Consider the following 23,016-nt stretch of genomic DNA (forward strand, 5'->3'; position numbering starts at 1 on the left):
TCAGAAGGTCCATGTCCATTCTCTGATGAGTCACAACTGTTTTGGAGGCGCAAGGGAGACCTACACAATATTAGGAAGGTGGTCATAATTTTATAGCTGATCGGATGTTAAAAAGAAGGTGGTTAAAGGAATTGAAGTTGAAGGCCATGTTTGTATGGATGTATGGTTGACCACTGTAAAACACAAAACATTGTTGCAATTAAAGAATAATTTCAGTGAAATATTTAGTTTCATTAGCCATGTGAACAGATTCCCCTCATCTCCTCCTTTTTCTGATGGCCTCAAGCAGAGCTGGGTCCTGTTTAAGGTTTCGTCCTGCTAAAAGGGAGTTTTACGTTGCCACCGCCTCCTTAGTGTCTGTTTACGGCACTGAGACTAGTTTTGATTGTTTATGGTGCTATTTAAATCAAATTTAATTTAATCAGTGAGAAAATTGTCTTTTAAGAGGTATTATGTGGTCTTTGTATGAGTTGTTAATAACTGTGGTTGTCTCGTGACAAATAATAATGCCTGCTGTGAAAAGGCCCTTTGAAAAGTTGGCATATAGAGAAGCTGACACCAACAAAACCGTTGACGATGCATTCATTTTTATTACATTGTATGGCCTAAACGATACGTTATGCTGCTGCCAATAAACAGTTTCATAAGGAAACTCATAAAGCCATGCAAAGCCCCTCTCAAGGTCATTTCCAAAGGCCACCATTTTGAAAGCATCTTTTGTAGCTGCAACATTTCTGCTTAATACAAACAAACATCTCAGCACAAACAGAACTAAAAGTTTAAAGTGCGCAGAAACATTTTTCTCCAATTATTGAGTCAGAAGTGATATCAGCACAAAGGTGTGTGTTTGTGCACTTCACAGAGATGTTTTTCCACTCTTTGATTTGACCTCATGTGGCAGTTAAGACAAACACACACACACACCAGCACTGTAGAGACCATCTATTAGAGCCACCATGTCTATTTTTCCATTTCCTCTCTTCACACTGAGCTGCAGAGGTACCTCACTAACCACGTGTTCTTCTTTTCCAATACCCAAATTTACTTTCTGCTCACAAAACGCTGCTCGTTGTGTTTCTTTACCACACCGCTGTCTGTGTGAAGATTTGCATGTGCACTCTGCACTCCTGGAACATTTTAATAACTATGCTTTTTTTATGCTGCTAACAAACCACCTGTTTGTTTTCTTACTGTTTTTGATGAAGCATCTTTAGAACAAACCAAACCATATCATCACGAGTCCCACCGAGTAGCTGTTCTCAGGCTTCTGATCATATTATATGACCTTTATCGGCAGTGTTTGCAGAATTCAATGTAGGAGATTATATTTTTATTTGAATACTCATGTTCAGTTCAGCCGTTGAGAAAATGTCATCTTTTAACATCTGTTCTGGAGCTTTTGATTAAACACTTCAGATGTTTGTCTTCCATTTTTATGTCCAGTGATTTTGTTGCTAAAATGCAAGAGATAGCTGATTAAAACTGCTGCAGTTCCACCAACATGCTGCTCATGCTATGTAGACCCAATGCTCCACTTTGCGTGCCGTATAAATATACAGCAGTTGTTTCATGAGCGACACATGGGTTAAATCTAAAACAAAGCTAAAACAAAGGCAGCAGGACTTGTTTGAGTTTTCACCTCCCATCCAAGTGGCTTCTTCAGTTCTCTGAGTGGTGAAACGTCTTCAAGGACACTCAAACAAGTCCAGCTCCCTTTGCTTAAGCTTTGTTTTAGATATACTCTGATTGCACGTGGGCCGTTACAAGGAAGTGCACTGCAGAGGGAAACGGCAGCATCAAGGAAGCATCTCTTGTAGCAGGCTTTGACTCACAGAAATAGTCTTACATTTGGGGCTGATTGATTGAAAGGTTGATTGAGCGAAAGGCTTCAGAAGCTTAGATCCAGTGAGGTTGCTAACTCAGTTAGTGGCTCTAAAATCCTAGATGTTAGAGCTTCACTCAGCACCAGATAGGACGTCTCTTTGTCAGCCGTTATGTAAATGTTGACTCAGAGACATTATCTGTCTCAAGTGAGTATGTCTGTGCTATGATTTTACGTAGGTGTTGACATGAAGTGGGTAAATCAGATCAATTGCAGCAGGGAAAGGAAAAAAAGGGGAAAAAACGACGATGTCCGACTGTGGTGTCACCTGTGCCTGGACCAAAAAGTTGCACTTGAACACACTGCAAAGACTACAAACAACTGCCAGATGGCACAGACTTTCTGCACCTATATGTGAAAAGAAAATAACTCTTTTTACCAGAAGGTGGCAGTAGTCCGGACTCGTCAAAGGGGAAAACAGAAGAGCTACAAAATAGGGTACTATTTGGTGCCTCTTCATTTTGTTATTTACTTATTTTTCACATCCATTTCTCTCCTTGTGCACTGGTTCACTAAGCTCATCAGCCAGTTGGCATGATCTCTCTCACTGACACAGATGCCCAGCTGCTACAGGGGTCTGACTAGAGCTAATGTGCAAGACACACTGCGACAGCTAAAGGTCACATACACTTATGGACGGCCTAAGACCAGCATACATCACTCTACACCGTCGGCTTGGTGTGTGACGGACATAAAACATGCAAAAACCCCAATGTAGTTTGAGACAGTACTGTGTGCAGAGGGCTCAGATGCAGTTTTCATTGGATGGCATTAGAGCTCAGTAAAGCATAAAACCAAAATGCTCATTTGAATGCTTTAGATAACTGTAAAATCAAACATGCTGTAGAGTGTGGTAAATCAATGATTTTGCCCGGTTAGTGATGCTTTCTTTATCTCTTCACATCTTCCATAAGAGAAGGAAAGAGCAAAAAGAGCTACATTTTTTCATCTTTATTCCAAACATCTAACAACATGTTTGAATGAGGTGCCCTTAGGCATTTTCTGTTTTGTTTCTTGCTCTGCCTGAATTGGACTACAGTCCGATGTTTCCTCTCATGTCGCCAGCTGTAGTGTCTGTGCTGCGTTCAAGAGCAAAACATGAAACGTGAGACGGCATTTCTGTTGGTCTGTGTCAGCGCTAGTCTTTGAGGTCTGTTTGGTGTGTCAGGACCTGAAGGATAAACAGTCTGCTGAACGGATTCCAACCAATTCTAACAACACTATAGTAAAGTGTTTAAATAGCAAAGTGCATCCCAGAAGGCGTGTGTGTGTGTGCACAGGAGTGTGTCTGCCAGTACTATTTGATCACAGCAAAGTGAGAACAACTGTACTATCACACTGCTGGAGGCGATCACCAAGGAGAGGACAGGCAGGACTTGAGTAAGAGGAAGGCTGAGAGACAAGACAAAGAAAGGACGAACAGGAAAACACGGTCTGCATTGTAGATTAGGTACAATGAGCATTGCTGCATAAATTCAAGTAATCCCCCTGCATGTCTGCACAATTGGCTCGTTGAATAACCAAAGCAACGAAGCGTGAAACATTTTTTGGTCTCGCTGTCAACTGTTTGTGTCTTATCAAAGCATCTCTACAAGTTTGTCTGCAACAAGTTTTCCATGTAACAGATTTTATCTGTAGAGCTGCTTCATATAAAATCTCTTTTGTCTCCTATGACAAGACCTACTACAACACCGCCGCATGCTCGATCCCTATCACTTCAGTTCACTTCAGTGTACCAGTGTTTTTAAATGAAGAAGGAAAAAGATGATTAAAAAAGGGAAACTACATATTTGTTAAAAAAGACTTTCGCTAGTAATCAATGAGCATCAAGTTAGACATATACAGTGAGACGACCTAACGTGTTGTTGATTTTTGTCTTTATGTTGGATTAAGAGAAACACAAGGTTAGGCTTTGTGTTTTACTTTTTCTCTCGCCACATTTTCCATTACCTAAATAGAGGTTTGTTTTGTCCATAAAGCATTGTTGCGTAACTCATTTTTGAGTTTGTGCTAGAACCTCTGAGGTGATGGTCATGTAGTCCTGGTTGTCGACAAGAAACCATGTACGCCTACATCCTGAAAAGCAGTCTTGACTTGCCGTGCACTCACAAAGGGGGTTTTTCTCCACCGTTTGTCACCATTCGACTTTTTCTTTTTTTTTTTTGCTTCTATTTTGAACCTCACAATGCTAACTCCGAGTCAACTCATCAAACAGAACCAGAAAAAGTGTGTAGCTGTACGAGTGTGTGTGTGCGTGCGTGCGTGTGTGTGTTGTGGCGGGGTCTGTTTGACACGTAGCTGTGACCTCTCCCAGCATGGTGTTAGGTCTTCAGAGTCACAGTGCTATTGTGTCCTGACCTCTCACATTACAACCAGTCAATATTATGGACACACATGCACATTATTGGTCCAGGTGGTCAGTATTGTCCTATCGGGGGAGGAGGGGGGGTCATGCCTCAATGCATGGGAACTAACTGGGTTTCCATTAGCACTCAATGACCAGGAGTCAATATCTGTTAAACACATGCACACACACACACACACTTTCTCAAAACATAGATTTAATTAAATGCTAATCATAAGTATTTCTTTCACGAACATAACCGATTACTTAGTCAAATAAAAATGAACCAAAGTGGCATCTTCAACAACCAACAGTTTAATGTCCTGTTTACTGTACAAGACCTTGATAAGAAGCAAATATTCACATTTCACAGTTCACGTTTTCTGCTTAAAAATCTCCATTGTTGCAGACTATCTGTAGAGAGTTTCCTCTATATGCTGCACCCATCTTATCTTATCTCTTATGAGATGTGTCATTGTTCAGTTAACGGTGTTTTCTGCCTTATTTTACAGCTATAAAGAGGCAACACATTCAGTGCAGCTTTAATGACTTTATTATACTCTCATGTTTCTCAGTATAGAGCTAATGGTTAGTGAACTGTCTATAACTAGATTTTATGGACATTGTCAAGTCTGGTCTCAACTCCAGAGATGAACTATGGCCGTGATGTTGTTTGCTCAGTAACACAAAATCCTTGACTTGGCACAACAGGCTAATTTACAGCTCCTCATACTTTATTGAGTGTAACGTCGTCTGCTGCCGTGAGTAATCTGTAATTAGCTGTAAATCCCCCGAGGGCGGCTGAATGATGCTGTAAAACTCTAGGTTTTGATCTTCCGGCGGTGTCGAGCTCCGACAATGATTTGCCTGTTTAAACAAATGTACTGACGAGAGGTAGGCAGCCATTATTGTAAAAGCTGGAAACATTTTAATGCATTTAAATGAAATCAACCATGCAGGAAAAACAACTCATCTCCCTCTTCCTAATCTCCCCGTAAACTCTGCAAAAGAGGTAGCTGATGAGATAACATGACTACGGCCACAATGCATGCCAGATGCAAGGATGGACTGTTATTTCTGCAGAGGAACCTCATTAAAGCTAGACAAACACTTAAAAACATGAAAGAATCCATTTGGTACAGACCACCATAATGTTGTAGACACCAAAGGAACATGATAAAGAACATTTCCTGAATGTATTATCCTTAACTCTTTTTTTAGCTTAATGCTAACATTAGCAAACGCTAACATGCTAATGCTTATCAGGTTATCAAGTCTAGCGTGCTAATATATATTCATTAGAAATAAAAGCAGAAATAACAGGTGAGACCAATAGATCATTTTAAGTTTTATGTTATGACTGAACATATTTTGAATCACTAAACCGTATATCCTTCTTAGTGAGAAAACAGAACCTGGATCACATTCCTTCACTAGTTATTGAGATATCCATCTAAGATGCATCATATCTTCATGTTTTATACCAGCATATGCTCATAACTGAATGTCGTTCTTAACATTAAGTTTTGCCTCTGTGCTCTTGTATATTTTTTAACACAACTTTAAAAGCACATTGTAAAACCACTAAACTGTTCTATAGTTAGTCCTTCCGTTGCTGGTTCAGTCCATTTTGTTTGTCAACTGTCATCACCTACAGGTACCATGTCATAAGGATACCATGCCACCATCACCTTAGTACTTGCTCTGAGGGTTCAGATTTAAGCTAGATGCTTCTGTATTGCATCTGCACTGTAACTACATGTTGCAAAGACGCAGGCTGCAACAGCTGCGATTTATCCAATTTTTCCTTGAGCACATCTCTCAGTGGCCGGACAAGCTAGCAAATTGCCTCCAACAAATCATCTACTCAGACATCTTCACTCTTTTCTACGTTGCAGTGATTTCAAGTAGCACATTAGAGTGTGTGACCAACAAGTTGTTCGACCTTTATTAGCTCCAACTCCAACATTAGCTGCTCAGTTTCAGTCGGACACTGAGAAACTCAACACAGCTGACTAGCGTTTTAGTGGCGTGCTCACAGAGCAATGCAGACACAGCAGAACACAAGCATAAATGCTTCCAGCGGCCAAGCGCATAGCCGTCGAAGTAGGTTCTGCGTAGATCCGTTGCAGAACTATAAACCAAGCTTCGGGGTACTGTGAAGCTGGAAATGAAGTGGATATCTCACTGAAAACCACAAACTCGTTTCATCATATCCAAATAGCTTCTTAACAAACACAATGTCAAACAAAGGCATTAGCACATATATATAATAAATAATATATACTGGGCTCCACGGATGTGTTTATAAAGAATATATCTTCCACATATCATCTATAAATTGTTATATGACCTATTACAAGTAAACAGGTATGAATATTTTCTCTTATCTTATATGCTGTAAATCATATTGGAAGAGGTTGCGTTTAATACAGTGTAAACCCTGTACCACTTATATGACAACTGTATTATTTTGTATAGAAATATTTTATTTATATTTTTATTATAGTAGTTTCTTCAGTATCTCTGACACAACCATAATCACAGTAGAGAAGTATACGAGCAGATATTCAGAGACATTCACACTCATTTTCCCACGCTCTGTGGAATTGATTGCTATTGATCTCATGTAAATGGTATGGATTGAGTCTGTCTTTCCTGTCTTTATTGATTTATGTGTGCGCATAAGTGTTTACGTGTGTGGGTGTGTGTGCGTGTGTGAAACTCCTCTCTTTGTCCTGTACCCATACTGCTTTTAGACTTCGGCATATCGGACCTTCTTTTTGCTGAAATGAAGGTTAGTAGGCCTTCTAGCTAACCTAGATGACCAAACCTCCACCTCTCTTCTATATCAGCATCACATGGCCAGCAGTGGCTATGTGGCAGTGGTAATGTCATGGTGTAAATGTGGAATATCAGTTCATTAACAGTACTGGCCTCTGTCTAAACAAAGACATTGCCAACCGTTATATTGCCAAGAACTATAAGGATGGCTAGAATCTGTGAAGATAAATACGCAGGTAATGTTCTGGACATGAACTTAAATGTGGCATAATCTTTCCTAGGAACGCTAGAAAAGTGTCCAATCATGGCATTTTAAATTATGCTGGCCGATCAGAAATGTGGATGGACGACATGACTCACATACAGAAACCATAAAAGACATACACAGCAGAAAAGACAGTTTCATGACCTGCAGTCATGGTATACGTGTGTCACATGTTTCAATGTTACCATCACATTCAGTTCACAGGAAACACTGGTTTTCACAATGGAGATCATTTTGCAGAGTGGGAGTCTTTTAAGAACCAAACTGCGGCTTTGCAGGGACACAAGAGGAAGCTTGACGCGCAGTTACAAACACCTTTGCATGAGGTTTCTGAAGAATAAACACATTATGAAATGATATTTCCTGGCAACGCTTGAAAAGTGTTTCAAGTGTCCAGTTATGTTAAAGGCCATTTGGAAATGTGGACGGCCACACAGCACACATACAGAAACTAGAAGACATGCACAGCAGAGATGACTGCTTCCAGAACACAATCACATTTTAAAAAGTGTAATATGTTTCCTGAGTAAAATGTAAATGTAAATGTAAATGTACTTTATTTATATAGCACCTTACATCGACCGATAGGTGAACCAAGGTGCTTTACAAAAGATTAAACAACGATTTAAAAAAACACACCCGAAAACAAGTACAGTAATAAAACAAAGCTAAACAAGAAACTAAAAACAATAAATGAGAGGATAAAAAGTAAAATAAAAATAGAATAAAAATAAAAATAAAAAAAATATATAAAAGTGTCACCACACTACTGGGTACTAAAAGCCATTTTAAAAAGATGCGTTTTAAGTCTTGATTTAAAAAGACCCAGGTCAGTAATGATACGCATGTCACTGGGGAGCTTATTCCAGAGCTTAGGTCCAGCAACTGAAAAGGCTCGGTCTCCCCAGTGTTTAAGTTTTGACCTGGACACTTCCAACATGAGTTGATTTGACGACCTCAAAGTTCTACCGTAATCGCGAATGGTCAGCATCTCAGATAAGTAAGATGGGGCGAGGCTGTTAAGAGCTTTAAAAACAAACATTAAAAGTTTAAAATGAATTCTAAAATGGACAGGGAGCCAATGGAGGGAATAGAGAATAGGAGTTATGTGCTCTCGTTTTTTAGTGCTCGTTAAAAGACGGGCAGCTGCATTTTGGACAAGTTGAAGACAGCCAACAGAGGACTGGGAGACACCAGTATACAGGGCATTGCAGTAGTCCAGTCTGGAGCTTATTAGAGCGTGAATAGCCTTCTCGAGGTCATGACGGTTTAAAAAGGTTTTTACTTTTGCCAGAAGGCGCAGTTGAAAAAAGCTCAACCTGACAACATTGTCAATTTGTTTGTCGAATTTCATAGAACTGTCAAAAATCACTCCTAAGTTTCTTACAGACTGACTGGCAGTTGAAGGCCAGGTACCAAATCCGTTTGACACAGACTCTCCAAACACAATATATTCGGTTTTATCTTCATTTAAGTGTAGAAAATTTTGGGCGAACCACTGCTTAATGTCTGCAATGCAGTCAACTAAAGTGCTTTGTGCATTACCAGGCTTCAGTGGCAGATAGATTTGCAGATCATCTGCATAACAGTGAAAAGATAGGTTGTGCCTGGCATTAATTGACCCAAGTGGTAGCATGTATAATTAAAACAGAATAGGGCCAAGAATGGAACCTTGCGGGACTCCACAGGAGAGAGAAGCACAAGAAGAAGACAAGTCACCAATCATCACAGAGAAGGTTCTATTGGAGAAGTATGACATAAACAATTTAAGTGCAGTGCCATGGATGCCAACATAGTGCTTCAGGCGTGACAGGAGGATCGTATGGTCCACCGTGTCATAGGCTGCTGTGATATCCAGCAGCACTAAGGCAACAGGACACTTGGTGTCAACAGACAGCATAATATTATTGTGCACCTTTGAGTATGCCTATTGGAATGCCTATTCCTATGAAGCATTAACAATGACTCCAGGATGATTCATAGCTGCATTAGTACGTGCTCCTTTCATGCCAACGGACAGCAGTCATGTTATACGTGTAGGTGTCGGTGTCATCCGAAGTATGAAGGTGTCAGCATGACAAGCACATTTAGGAGTCTTCTGGGAACTTCTGATACTTTGGAAGGATATGAAGAAGAAGGTGACGCCCAATTACTGAAACTTTTGAACGACAGAATGATTGCAACACGGTGGCTGTAGTGGAGAGATGGCTCAAGAAGCAAATAAAAAAACAACAACTCTGCAAGTTCATTAGTAAACTTAAACCTGGTGATAGAATTATAAGAGCATTTGTCACAATTTGGCCTATCCCAGCTGTCATCAGGTGAGAGACGGGGTACACCCTGGACAGGTCTCCAGTCTATCGCAGGGCTAACACTGAGAGACAGACAACCATTCACACTCACATGCACACCTACGGCCAATTTAGAATCACCAGTTAACCTAAAGAGCATGTCTTTGGACGGTGGGAAGAAGACGGAGTATCCGGAGAGAACCCCCGCAGACGCCACTGTGCCGCCCAGTGTACAGTCAGTAAATCAGAATTATGTGCACGTAAATCAGAGTTCAACCGCGACCAAAGAAGTGGAAGAAACTGCCCAGACACCTATAGATGTAGGTTAGCATCACACCAACTAAGGTCTCAGCCATCACTCCTGATGAACCACTCCACACCAAAAGAGGAAGTGGGCCTTGAAGCCTGGAAGCTGAAATTAAAGTCAGTTTCTGGTGCAAATTAACATATGTGATTTAAACGCAGCTATACGCACGGAAAGAAAGTAGTGGACAGAAAACAGCAGTTTTGTTGCGATATAATTTCTGCAATCAGTACCTTTGTTTTTGTAATTCTTTTTTTTTATTTTATATTTTTTTGACACCAGACACTGGAGTTTTTAACGCAAAGGGAGGCTCTTTAGATAAGCCTGATAGAGGAAGGGGAGGACAAGGCTTGCCGTGAAAGACAGAGGGAGATAAAGAGCTGTGTATTGTAGTAAGGCCTCAGGGTGCAGAGACAAGACTGAGCTAAACAAACCACACCCACTAAGTAGGTGGATCGCTACATCTCAGCGAGTCATATCAGTAGAGCACAGAGCGTACCTTCTGTAGTGTTGCACGGACAGTGGAGGAAGGAAAACTCAGAGCAAACAAAAGAGCTGCCTGCAGTTTCCAATTTTCCCTTTTAACCTCTGCTCCAACATTAGCCGCTATTCAGCCGAAACCCTTGGATTTATATCTTTTTTTTTTTTTTTTTTTTTTTTTTACTGTTTAACTTTTGAAAGTCAGCGCGGTGCCTCCTTTCGACCTGTGGATGCTACCGGGAGTCGAGTTGATCCCGTTCGGAGTTACTCTGTATCAAGCTACGCAGTGATGTCCCGCCACTGACATGCATCGTCCGTCCAGGTGAGTGTGTGCGCAGGGAGCAGATGGACGGTGCGTGTGTTTGTTTGTGCAGACAGATACTTTGTGTGGGTGCCGTTTCGTCGCGCTTACCGGCTTGTCAGCTGTCACGCTGCACACGCCAACCCAATATCTTCTGGCTTTGTTTTTATTAGGCAGGAAATTAATAATTATGGCTTTGCTCTCACATTTTACTGCTTTGTCTTATTGTTAGAATGTCCCTGTAATCTGCCTAAAAAGTATCATCTTGTATAAAAATTGTCGCAAAACCAAAAGCAAACGATCACACCGTGATTTATTATTATTATAATATAATTGCCATAATAATACTCCAGTCAGGGCTTAAAGAGACCTTTTCCTATTATTCTACTGCTACATGGAGATGGAGTTAGGCGTGCGCTTTGCAGCGATCCCCTGTGAGTTCGTCGGCGTATTTGGCAAAGCAGCGCGCCGGCTTCTGCTCCGTTTCTTAACCCGCTGGAATGAGCTCGCATTTCACCCGGGATAAAGGTTGCGCTGGGTCTAAATGACGGTATGTCAGTGCCAGTAAAAGTCGCTTTGTTTGGGTGGACGCAAGGGATAAGGTGGGATTTATTTCCTGAATAGTGAGTGTGTGCAGTTTGTGTCAGAAAAAAAGCGCTCTGAATAATGGGACGACTTGTGCGACAATGGCTTATTTTCCTCCCTAACAAAACAGAAGAGCTGATTTTTGGACGTGTGTCACTTGGCTTGGTAATCATCGATGTGCCATTCTTCATCCGCGCTTTCAGTTGTCAGGTTATGGATTTAAGACCCATTGCGGTTGGTTCACTTACAGCTTTTCTTAGATTAGCTCTTGGGAAAAATAAGTAACCGTAGTTGTTCGTTTGCTGTAGATTATGTTGGCTAATTGTCCTGTGGGAGGCGCACACGCACTTGGTTTTGAAGATGAACGCTGCAAAACGGACTAAAGACGGCACAATCCAGGAGGCACGCACCTTCCATGTGACAGCTGCTGAACTATTTTAACATTTTTTGGTCTTAATAGTAAAGCGAAACCTTATCGTGTAATCTGAAATGTCACTTAAAAAAAAAATCTAGTGAGGCTGTTCTGCCATCGCCCACAGAAACTACAACCTCCCTCTTCATGTTAACTCGGTGCAGAGCGGAGCTCGTCAAACATTTAGCGCCTCATCAAATGCCGAGCTTGTCGGTTCCGTGGCACCGGCGCTTCTCACCGTCTGCTTTTCCCTCTTGGCAATACTTTATGTGTCAGTGCCACTTCTATGTGTGCAGTCTACACGATTATCTCTCCTGCTGGCACTCCGGTCTGCACCGAAACCCACAGGGAAAGTTTACGTTTTCACATGGCTGAAGGAGCTGTCGCGTCCGGTTCGGGGGTAGTTGTTGTGGCTGCTCCTCTGTGCGTAAAACGTGCGTAAAATGCAAAATGGTCAAGATTTCCCTTAAAGGCGTGTAAAAGCGTGTTAACAAGTAAATGGGAACTTTGGGCTGGAAACCAAAGGGGTTATGATTTAAGGTTATTTGGGCACAGAAGTAGGTCATTGCCGCTGGGAATCCGTGCGCTGAAGTTTAGTCTGGACAAACAGGAAGCGCTGCTACAAAGGATCATTTTAATGATTCCCTTTCATAAAAGCGTCACACCGAGTCTAAATTTTATCTAAAGCTTATACATGGCAAATGTTAAAGAGCTTTGTTGTCAGTGAAAACCACTTTAAATGTTCCCAAGTTGTACTTATAAGTACAACACGTTTAATAAACTCATCGCTAGCTTTGAATAAGCAGAAACGTCAGATCAAACTGAAAGATTGTTTTAGCTGATTATTAGATTTACAGACTGACTAGGACCTCTGCGTTTGTCTGTGACGCAGTACTCCAGCCGCTTCCTTCTTGCCGGATTATGTTTTTCCTAAAGTCAAACAAAGATCTGCTACAATCAGCAATTTCTGTCAAACAATGGAGACGCACCGGGCGGCCTGTTTGGACAGGAAACGTGGGTAACGCCTGAACAGGAACACATTCAGTGCACTTTAACTTGTCAAATACTCGCTACGTGACTCCTAGCGCTCCTGTAGGGATCAGCTATTGTGGGAAGTGAGCTAGAATATGGTAAAGTTTCAGAAAAGCAGTCATTCTTGGCACATTGACTTCTTCTAATTAAGAAGTCAGTCTGTTTCGCCGCGACTGTCTGAAATTGGTCATATTTAAATGACAGAAATCCCACAGCTCTACAGGACAATTTGAAATCTACTCAGCCGGGACGCGTCAGTGCGCTGCTACACATGCCGGTGCAGCTCCACACGCAACGAATCCGTGAGGCGGTAGGCTGCTCGGTGAAAGTAATGAAAGCCCAGGCTGACGGTGCCGCTCTGTTCATCCAACAGACCACCAAATCCTTCCGATGGCTCGACCGCAGTAACGGCAGCAGAGGGCAGCGGAGGAGGCGCACAACCCGTCGGTGCCGCTGGAACCTCAGCGCCAACACCTCGATCGAAAAACGTCGGGGAGCGGAGCTCCACCGGAGAAGGAGAACAGGACTCGCCGTCCAGGTGCAGACCCCAAGCCAGCCTAGGCGTGTTTCGGACACGAACAATTTTCCATCTCCCTCGCCGCTCCTCCAGTGGATATTTCTCCCTTGAAAGCGACTCGCTGCCGAACTCCCCAGTATCCCCGAGGCCAGTGACGGCTGACATAGCCACGCAGACACCGAGTCTCACCGGCCAGGTGATGCAACACGCCCTGCATAGCATGGCTGCGGAGCACGGCGGAGGACCGGGAACGCACCAGCAGCACGGTGAGCACAGGCACTTTGCATACATAACCAATAATAAACCACCAGTAGTTTGAGTGCGCGCAGGTGGAAAAGTTTCTCACTGCACAATCCTTTTGCATGTGATGGCATGACAGTCAGATCTGCAAATAAACTCAAACAACGGGTTTATTATCAAAAAACTAAATCGAAAAGTGTCTGAACGTTCTGCCCATATCTGCAAGTCTTTTGCTATGCTGTTGCTGCTGTATGAGGCAATGATATAAGACGTAGAGATATTTGATTTCTTCAAAATGTTTAAAAAAAAACTAACATTAATGTTTTTAATTGACCCCAAAATAACAATTCCATTACTTCTTTTTGTCACCAAGAATAGATCTGAAGAAGCCACTATTAAAGTGTCTAAACACAGGAGTTCACAACCTGTTACAATATTAAAATCCGCTATGTGTGAAAGTTACCCGCCAGATTCAGCCAATACAAGCTAATCTGGATGTTTTCACTGTGAAATTTGTCGGCTGCTGCTGCTGTGTGGGTGTGCAGCAGAAATATGAAACCAGATAGGAGCTCAACACAAGGTCCCTGAAGCTTCCTTTATCAAAGATTCGGGGGTTTGAGCGAGAGCCCGTGTTGAGTGTTAACAGAGATAGTAAAAACATGAACAAAAACATATTCAGGATGTTTTTGTCCCCCCCACCACCACCTTGCTTTCTTACTACCAGCTCTTACTCATTTTTCCACTTCACTGAAGTATTTGCACTTTTCTCAGATGAGTAAGGCGGCCTCATTTGTCTTCGCGTTCTGATTTACTGACTAATATTCACATGTTCTCATGCCACTGTAGTAGCACTCCGCTTTCTATTGAGTAATGTCTACTACCTTTGAGGCTGGAAATACTCCCCAATCCCAGCAGGATGCATTTGAATCAAAAACCAAAAAGTTAGTCTCAAAAGAAAACCATAACTCACGAAGAATGCAGTCAAAAACATATGAGCATAGACAGATGTTCATGAATTAAAACCTCAGCTAATCAAACAACTTTAATTGCATCCTTACTTCCAAATCTTGAATTAAGTGACTTTGATTGTCACTTTTTTTTACAGATTTATTTATTTTTAGACGTGTTTGTCTATTGGAGGCGAACACATGCAGTATCTATCCTCTCACACTGAGAGAGCGAGGTTGTTATCAGTGAGGATTTGGATATTGGGTTGTTGCCTTGTGTTCACAGTTTTCAAGGAATCCTGCTGAGTCAAGTTTACAGGAAGGAAGACTGGTCTTGACTTCTGGCTCAAGCTGCAGGGCCACGCCCGGCCATGGTGTGTGTATGTGTTTATGGTCACACGTACAGGAATGATTCAGGAACCAGCCAGCTGCGAAACCAACGAGAACAGTTCATTTTGATATTGCAAAATGACTTCACAGCTGCACACTTGCAGTTGAAATGGTTTCGCCGTATTTCTTCAAATAGTCATCTGTGTGTTTATTTTGCGGAAGGCACCAGGCTATTATTAGACGCTTTTTATCCCGTGTTTGATGAGTATAATGGATTGTATTTTAGCACCCCGTTAAGTGTCTTAAAAGCTTTTATAGTGAAACACTTGCAGCCATACCGTATGCAAGAAGAACTCGACGGGATACAAGTATGACACATACATCCGCTGTGAATGTGTACGCAGTAGTTGGATGAGTCAAAGGTCCGGTCCCTGGAAATTTCCATCCTCTGTGACGTCACCCGTAGGTTTTCTGACCAGCACTTTTGAAGCTCCGTGTGGTGGCTCTGGGCGTCGCCATCTTGGCAGTACCTGACTCAACCAAATTCAAAAGAAAGTAGTGGAGCGTGATACAGAGGCCGATAACTAGCAACCTCAGATCACTACAGGAAGCCACGCCCATAATTATGCACAATATTCTTGATCAAATTTAAATGGGTGAGTAAGTTATATAAATGTTTAAGTCTCTATAGCTGTTCATTTCCTCCATGAGGCTGTAAGCACTTTTGTTTTTCCTGCAAAGAGGAGCAGTTTATGGTGGTCTATGGGGATTGACTCGGTTTCAGAGCCAGCCTCAAGTGGACATTTGAGGAATTGCATCATGTAATACATGTATACAAGATACTGTTTATATGAGTGTTTCCTCACAGAACCAATTTGGCACAGTTAAAACTGTCTCCAAAAACTGTGTCCAAATACGCTGTGATGCCATACTAGTGGTGAGAGAGCGACGAGTAGCGTCTTCATATCGCTGACGTCTGACACTTATCGGACGATACGTTCAACATGAAAGTTGATCTGGCTTCAGCATTGGTTGGTTTACCCATAGCCGTGTTAAATTTACGGTTAATGTCCGTCCCACCCCCCTGTCGATGATGCCACTTAGTGACCAAGTGGCAGTCCAAAAGGGGACAATGTCGCTGGCAACGCTGACAGAGTTGTAGCTTTTGTTGCTCGTAGTGTTTTTGGACCCCTGAGAAAATTCAAGGTTAATATGTGTCACCACAAGAACTGTCCAATCAGTGAGTCGGTGTGACATGACATTATACAGACTTGTGTTTTTTTTTTTTTGTAGATGTGAACAAAGCGCCATTAGTTTGACCTCGGGTCGAGATCAAATGAACCAAACTACTAAGTTCAAAAGCAGATGCAGGCTGAAATAGATTCAGTCCCGCATTTCATAATGTGGTTACACTCGTGACAGACAGTTCCATGTCTTCTTTTCCGAGTCAGAAACCTGGTGCCTACATTACCCACAATGCAACTCACAATTCAGCCAGAGACATTGCTAAACAAGCAGAGATTTGGAGCTGCACAGTGGAGATATAAATGTCTGATTAGCTCATGTCGTTTCAGATTTTTCTTTCAAGTGTCAGCCACTGGAAATTGACGCATGTGGCATCAGGCGAGATTTGAGTGACAACACATAAGACTCAAGTGAGATCACATGAGGCAACACAGCTTCGCACAGCTCCACCTAGAGCCACAAATAGTTTGAAGTTTGAAAATCAAATATACTGGTCCCATAGGTCAAAAAAATAACATTAATCCACCATCCCCATTTTTTTATATGTCCTTATATTTCATTGTGACTTATTTTATGCATGCTGGTGTCTACGTTTCAAAGTAAATCAAGTGTGGTTTGTCTAAGTCCCCAAAGTGTTTTCAGAATTTGTTTAGTTCTCACAGCCTACACCCTATTTTTATTAGTTTTGCTCTTTATTTTCATAAAAAAAAATGAACAAAACATGCAAGTCTGTCACCTCCGGCAACGGCGATCTAAAATAGTGCTCCAGTGTACTTGTTTTAATCAACACCTTCTAAAAAAAAAGACTCCTGCTTGAAGCTGCGATGCTGTCGCCTAAAGTTGCTTATCCTGTTGCTTGGCGACAAACAAAACTGTGCCATGAGGCTGAGACTTGTTAAAAAGGACAACAACTGACACACTAAACGCCCTCATAGTGCTGGTGGACAAATATATCCACTTAGCAGCGATATTGTTCTACCACCCTGATTCGATTTTGCTAGGTTGTTTTTCTCGTGGTTTCAGGTGAAGAAACATTGCTGCATGTTAAAGCTGTGTGGTTACATTTACATTCAACCCTCTCCTTTGACACCACAGCTCCAACCACAAACATATCTGCGTCTGTTTTTTTCTAAAGATAGTTGTGTTTTGTAAGTAAAAAGTAAAATAAAACTTCCACAAGCCCCAGCATATTGTCAGCTCTGTATGCTTTTTATAATGGCAGTGATTAGCTTCACTGATTGCCTTGTGTCTCTTTTATTCTCCTTGGCTGCCGGCAGCCGGATGAGATAGGAGTCAAAACAGGCCGGCGCACGCGCGTCTGTACGTGTCATTCATTAAGTACGCCAATCAAAATAGGCCTCTGCGTTTAGCAGTCAAAATAGTCCTGCTGGTCTTTTGTAATATGTAGACAGAAACCCTTTGCGTCTCAGTGAGTGCGCTACAATCAGGAGATAGGACAGAGAGGAGATAAACACACACTTGTACGACATGTTGTGCATTGTCCTCAATGCAACAAAAAAAAAAAAAAAGAAATCCCAGTTATCAAGATGGCTGGCCTGTTTGTGTGTTAGAGGGTGAGATAGAGCACAGGGGCTTAAGGAGGATCAGTTAATCATCTTAGTGTTGTTGCTCCGTGTCACAGCACTTCCTCCTCCTGCAGCACGACGATCACACTCACAGCACAGTCAGGTTGCTTCAGTTTGAGCGTGGAACAGTCGCCTACGATGCATTCTTTGTCTATTATTCAACCTCTGGGCTGGTTGCGCAGAGACAGATTTTGCCTGAGGCTTTGATCTTTCGTACGGGGTTCAGACAGAAATCAAAGCTGCTAAGCTGGGTAAAGCCAACCGACTGCGTGAAGTTGGGACTAATTCATTATGTATTCAGCGTAAATACGAGCCCTTTGAACTAAGATGAGGATGTTTTCTCTAAGTTCTCTGCCGTTTAAGTACATGCCTTTCACCGTTAGCCGAACCAGCTTTGTGAGCCATTATCAGAAAATGAAAACTGCACAAATACAACAAAGTAATATATGTACCAACATCTTTCTGGTTACTGAGGTCAGTTTCAAAACGATGTCCTGTTACAGAAATAATCCATGTGAAACGCGTGACACAGCATACAACTTCCTAAATGTCTGCAGTGCTTGGCCCAATGCATCTATGAAAACAGGTCTGAAGCCAGGGATCAAAAGTAATAATAGTTAATAAATAGTTAAATAAATAGTTTTAACTAATTGTAATGAGACAGATTCATCTGCGCTCTTGTTCTGTGTTCATACCAATCAGGAAATAACAGAACATTAGAATCAGTTTGGACTTTACTTTAAACTACCTCCTTATCTTCTATCTGTAAATATTTGTGTAAGTCGGTTGATGAGCTCATTGTTGGTTTTGTTATTCAGCATCTCCAGAATTCAGACGTGCAACACTAAAACTTCTGAACTTGACAATTTTTAGTCAAACAAATGTGGTAGATGGTATATTTTGTGTTTCCCACGCTCGTAGCATCCCGTGTCGAGGGCTGAGCTGCTGTCTCTCCCGTTATCTCCATATCTCTGCAGCTCTTGCGTTCGGTGCAGTCAGCAGCGTGATGGATTTATTGCTGTATTGGCCTCCTCAATATTGGAGGATGTGAGAAATATTAAGTCTGGGTTTCATAACGGCATGCATGAGTCATACGCGGAGATCGGTAAGAGGTCAGAGGCTTTCATAGTCATACTGTAGTTCAGACTGAAAATATAACAGATTAACCACGAAAACACACACGCACACATAGACACACACGCTCAGCCGGTCAGCTGGTAAAGACTCTGACGCGATACAAATGAATTGCTTGAATTTCTCCCCCCATCTGCTCTTCTTTAAAACATCTACGAGCATGTAAGATTTCACATTAAGCGTTGCGATTTGAGGATGACTTTGCTTATCATATGCTTTATTTACATCTCCTGTGGTTTACGAAATGTTATATCACTGTGAGCATCTTTTACGGCATCAAATAAACGTAGATGGGTCAAATCTAACTCTGCTCTCATTCTGTCTGAGTCACACTCTGTTCGTCTGTTTATTTATTTTATTTTTTCCTGCTTTCTGTTTGTTATCTAATTTCCTAAAACGTTACTGCTAATGGGATTTTGCTGGTGTTTGCTGGTGTTTTTGTAACTGCAGCCAGTACGCCGTCCTCATGTGTGGGTGGGAAAGCTGGACATTCACATCACATGAGTGAATTTATATAAAAAAGATTAGTTTTTTTTTTTTTTTTTTAAATCCGTGTGGTGATTTTGGCCACAGTCTAAACTGCACGCCCGGTGATGTCCGGCTTTTTCTTTCATGTCAGCCTGATGTTGGTATAAGGCACAATGAATAAGCCACCATCCTGGAGCATGATTTTGTAAAAACACTGCATCCACTGGGTTTAGATCCTCTGTGGTTTTCTCTCAGTGTCACTAGTCAAATTTAAATAATCCTAGTGCTGAGGTTTCACAGTGTTTTCAAGTCTACACCCCCAACCACACATGAAGCTGCAGATCCTGTGTGATTGCGTTTTGTTTTGCTACGCCCAAATGAAGCGTAGATGAGCGCGCATTCTGCCTGAGAAGCTTTAAATATGTATGAGCTAAAGCTGCACACTGCGCCTAATGGTTCTCACATACCTGCATACACCGATCAGCCACAACATTATGACCACTGACAGGAGAAGTAAATAACATTGACCATCGTGCGGCAATTCAATGTTCTGCTGGGAAACTTGTGCACCTGGCATTCATGTGGATGTATTCATGTAGCACCCACCTAGACCAGACCAGGCACACTCAGTGGGATGCACTGGAACAAGCCTGATCCACAGAGGCCCCTCCCCTCAACCCATAGGACCCAAAGACCCCCACTAACAACATTGTGTTGCCAGACACCTCAGGACACCCTCAGAAGGCCCATGTCCATTTTCTGATGAGTCACCACTGTTTTGGAGGCACAAGGGAGACCTACACAATATTAGGAAGGTGGTCATAATGTTATGCCTTATCAGTGTCTATACATTATGTGAAATATATTCTTATCTGATCATATTAGCAAAGGTTGTATGATTTCTTTTTTACTGTCTATTGCAGGGCACTCTCCCAACCCCTCTAGTCCGCGGCAGCGAATTGCAGCAAGGGACATGCAGGCTGAGGCATTTGGACGAGAGCTCCGACGCATTGGAGATGACTACAACAGAATTCTCGTGCAAAGGGTTAGTGATCACAGACATTGTGTGCATGGGTATGACATTTTTAGAGCTCTTGACCGAAGTGCTGAACACCCAACGGCTGCAGTAGAGCAGCTGATTGGCTGACAGACTGGATGGTGGTTAACTAACAGATTTAATTGCCTTTCGTCATTACTGGGGTAAGTTATCATAGTTTGTCTGAAGTCAAGTCCCATTACAGCAGAATCTGAATGTAAAGTGGGGTGAAACGACAACGTTCTGCATGGCAACTATCAACAGAAGTGGTCCTCTAAAATGCATGTGCGTGATCTGAGAGGAGCCTGTGACCAGCTGGTAATTTCCACAGCGCTCGGGGTGACAAAAGCAATGACCTTTGATCAGAAAATAACCAAGCAGACAGCCTGAAGCTGCAGAAAATCCAGATGCCACAGTAACCACAGCAGTTAAAATCCATAAAAACAAGAACACAGCCATATGATAAAAAAATAAAAAATAAAAAATGGAGACATCAACATCACAACAACTAAAGTGGAGGAGCAGGAGACGGACTTGTTGAGCACATATGGGGGAAGGAAGCTCAATATTACTCTGCAGCACCCTCAGCCAGATTCCAGCAGTGGAAGAGAAACAAAAACAAAAGTTAGCGGTACAAATTGGGTGTTTAAATGTGGTGAGACGCAGAGAATCTCTTGAACTCCTCACATTTTAAAAGTGGAGCTTATTGCTCAACCTCAAGAGCAGAAGTTTAGCTGCTTATTTCTTAGCTGCCTAACGAAGGTAGTGATCTGCATGAACCTATTTGTAAATGCCAGTGTCATTTTATTGCTGTGTCACCCTTGTGATGTTCCATATTTTTTTCCACAGCAAAATTACTTAAAATGAGATTGAAAAAAAGATTTGAAATTATATATAAAAAAAAGTTGAAGCTACCAATTGCAGCTGCAGTTGTCTGATTATTGTTTCACTGAAGAGATGATCACATTATTGTAGGGGGTGTAAATCCTCTGAATAGTGCAGTTGTAAAGCTGTTTAGCAGCAATAAGACTCAATTTCCTCCTGGCTTCTGTCTCCTTGGCAACATTTCTGCATGTTGCATCACCACAGTTTTATTTACTCCTCTATCAAAGAGCTGATTGGAGCTTTGGGAAGACGGAGAGGAAAAGCTACTTTGAATTCACTTTAATCTCATCAGGAAAGTGGGTTAGAAAATAAAAGTCAAGAAACTGCATGGCGGGGCATGTTATAGGCCGGCAAAGAGCTTAAAATGCTCCCTCAGTGTCAAAAGTCAGAAGTATGCTTCTGGCAGTTCTACTGCTGTGGTGACTAATGAGCAGCCAAGAGGAAGAGAGTTAACCCTTTTCTGCCTTCTTGCTGATGCATTTCTTCCAAACAACGCACACATCCAAGGCCACTTAACTCTTAAATCCATACAGTGTTTTTGAGATCTTTTGTCTTCCCAAGTTTAATAATTGTCCTGAAAACTACTAGATATCAGTATGATATATGCACACCATCCTTAATTTCTCTGAGATCCAGTATTTGGATTGTATTACCATTAATCTGAGTCATGCACAACACAAAAACTAACTCCCAGGGCTGTATTTAGCACCCAAATGCATACTAAATAAAAAAAAAAAAAAAAAGAAAAGCTTTTCTGCACTAAACCTCTAACCCAGGTGCTGCACTATCATGTTACAGTGACAGTAAGCAAATAAGTCGGGCTTCATGAGCCCATCAAAAAAAATAAATAAAATTCCAGTGCATTACTAAATACTGAAAGCAATCATTTTTTCAGTGTTTAGTTTTATCTGCCTTGATCAGTAACGGTGTCATCACGCTCCCTGAACATTAAGCTAGGCGTACAAGCTTATGGAAATCAAGAACTCAACATTACCACTCGGCGTATCAGGAACAGCTTGATTTCCTCCATATGTGGACGCTCCCGCAAGCTGGAATTCAGTACGTGATAAGAGTCATGCGAGGAAAGCCCGCTAAAACAGTGAGAGGGGCTGGACAAGTCAGAGGATGAATGAGCTGGGCTTGTGACTCAACATTTGTCACTAAGACAGGAAGAGAAATAGAGCCGTGTGTGTATGTATCTTAGCGGCAAACCTTGGTTGCAGAAGTATCCGGAAAGTGTGTGCATGTGAGTTTGTTTTCTGAGAGAACAATGAGGAGGGAGATAAAGAGGAACGTTGTGAGTTGTTCCCTGTTCTCTTGCCAGGTGTTGATGTTTCTGTGAACAGTGCACACGTTAGGTTACATATGATTTTAAAGCCTCAAGACAATTGTTGGGTTTTTCCAATTTTTAAGCAGATTTGTGTTGTTGAAATAAAGCTGTGCAGTACAAAAGCTTAGTAGAGTCAAGTTGAATAAAGTGTTAACTGAATTTTAAACCAAATGTCACAATTATTAAAGTATGTGAACACATAGCTACATACTTTAGGCCAAAACATGTGGACACCGCCTCAGAAACCCAAGTTTAATGATGGTACAAGAGCGTGGGTCAATCTGAAGGCTCTGGGAACTCTGGGAAACCCCTCCCATTAGTTTTCACTCTTCTTCTTTTCACATGTTGAACAACAAGGTTTGGTTACCCATCAGAACCATACATGGCCAAAATGAGTGACCACACCACCAAGCATTCATCTAAGACCACAGGTGACCACTTTGAGCTTTTCTCACCCATCACTAGTCATAGTGAGTCACTATGTGTGATTTGGGCTGAGACACATTGGTGGGATTTATATCCTCCAACTCAAACCTGGAAAACTGAGATATCTATGAAAAAGAAAGTGAATCAGTCTTAATTCAATCCATATGTAGCCCGTTGGGAACCACCCCCTGC

The 23,016-nt window shown here is 41.9% G+C and overlaps 1 protein-coding gene across 1 annotated transcript in view; it reads left to right on the forward strand.

The window, feature by feature from the left end:
• Positions 1–9,724: 9,724 nt before the first annotated feature.
• bcl2l11 (BCL2 like 11) overlaps positions 9,725–23,016 on the forward strand; it is a gene marked incomplete at its 5' end in the record, with an annotated part of 28,035 nt that continues 14,743 nt past the window's right edge. Inside the window, 3 exons of the mRNA XM_084562522.1 lie at positions 9,725–9,801; positions 13,024–13,463; positions 20,071–20,192. Coding sequence (XP_084418648.1) covers positions 9,725–9,801; positions 13,024–13,463; positions 20,071–20,192 — 639 coding nt within the window. The remainder of the gene's footprint in view (positions 9,802–13,023; positions 13,464–20,070; positions 20,193–23,016) is intronic.

The sequence above is a fragment of the Chelon labrosus genome, assembly GCF_963514085.1.
Source record: "Chelon labrosus genome assembly, chromosome: 15".
Lineage (NCBI taxonomy): Eukaryota > Metazoa > Chordata > Actinopteri > Mugiliformes > Mugilidae > Chelon > Chelon labrosus.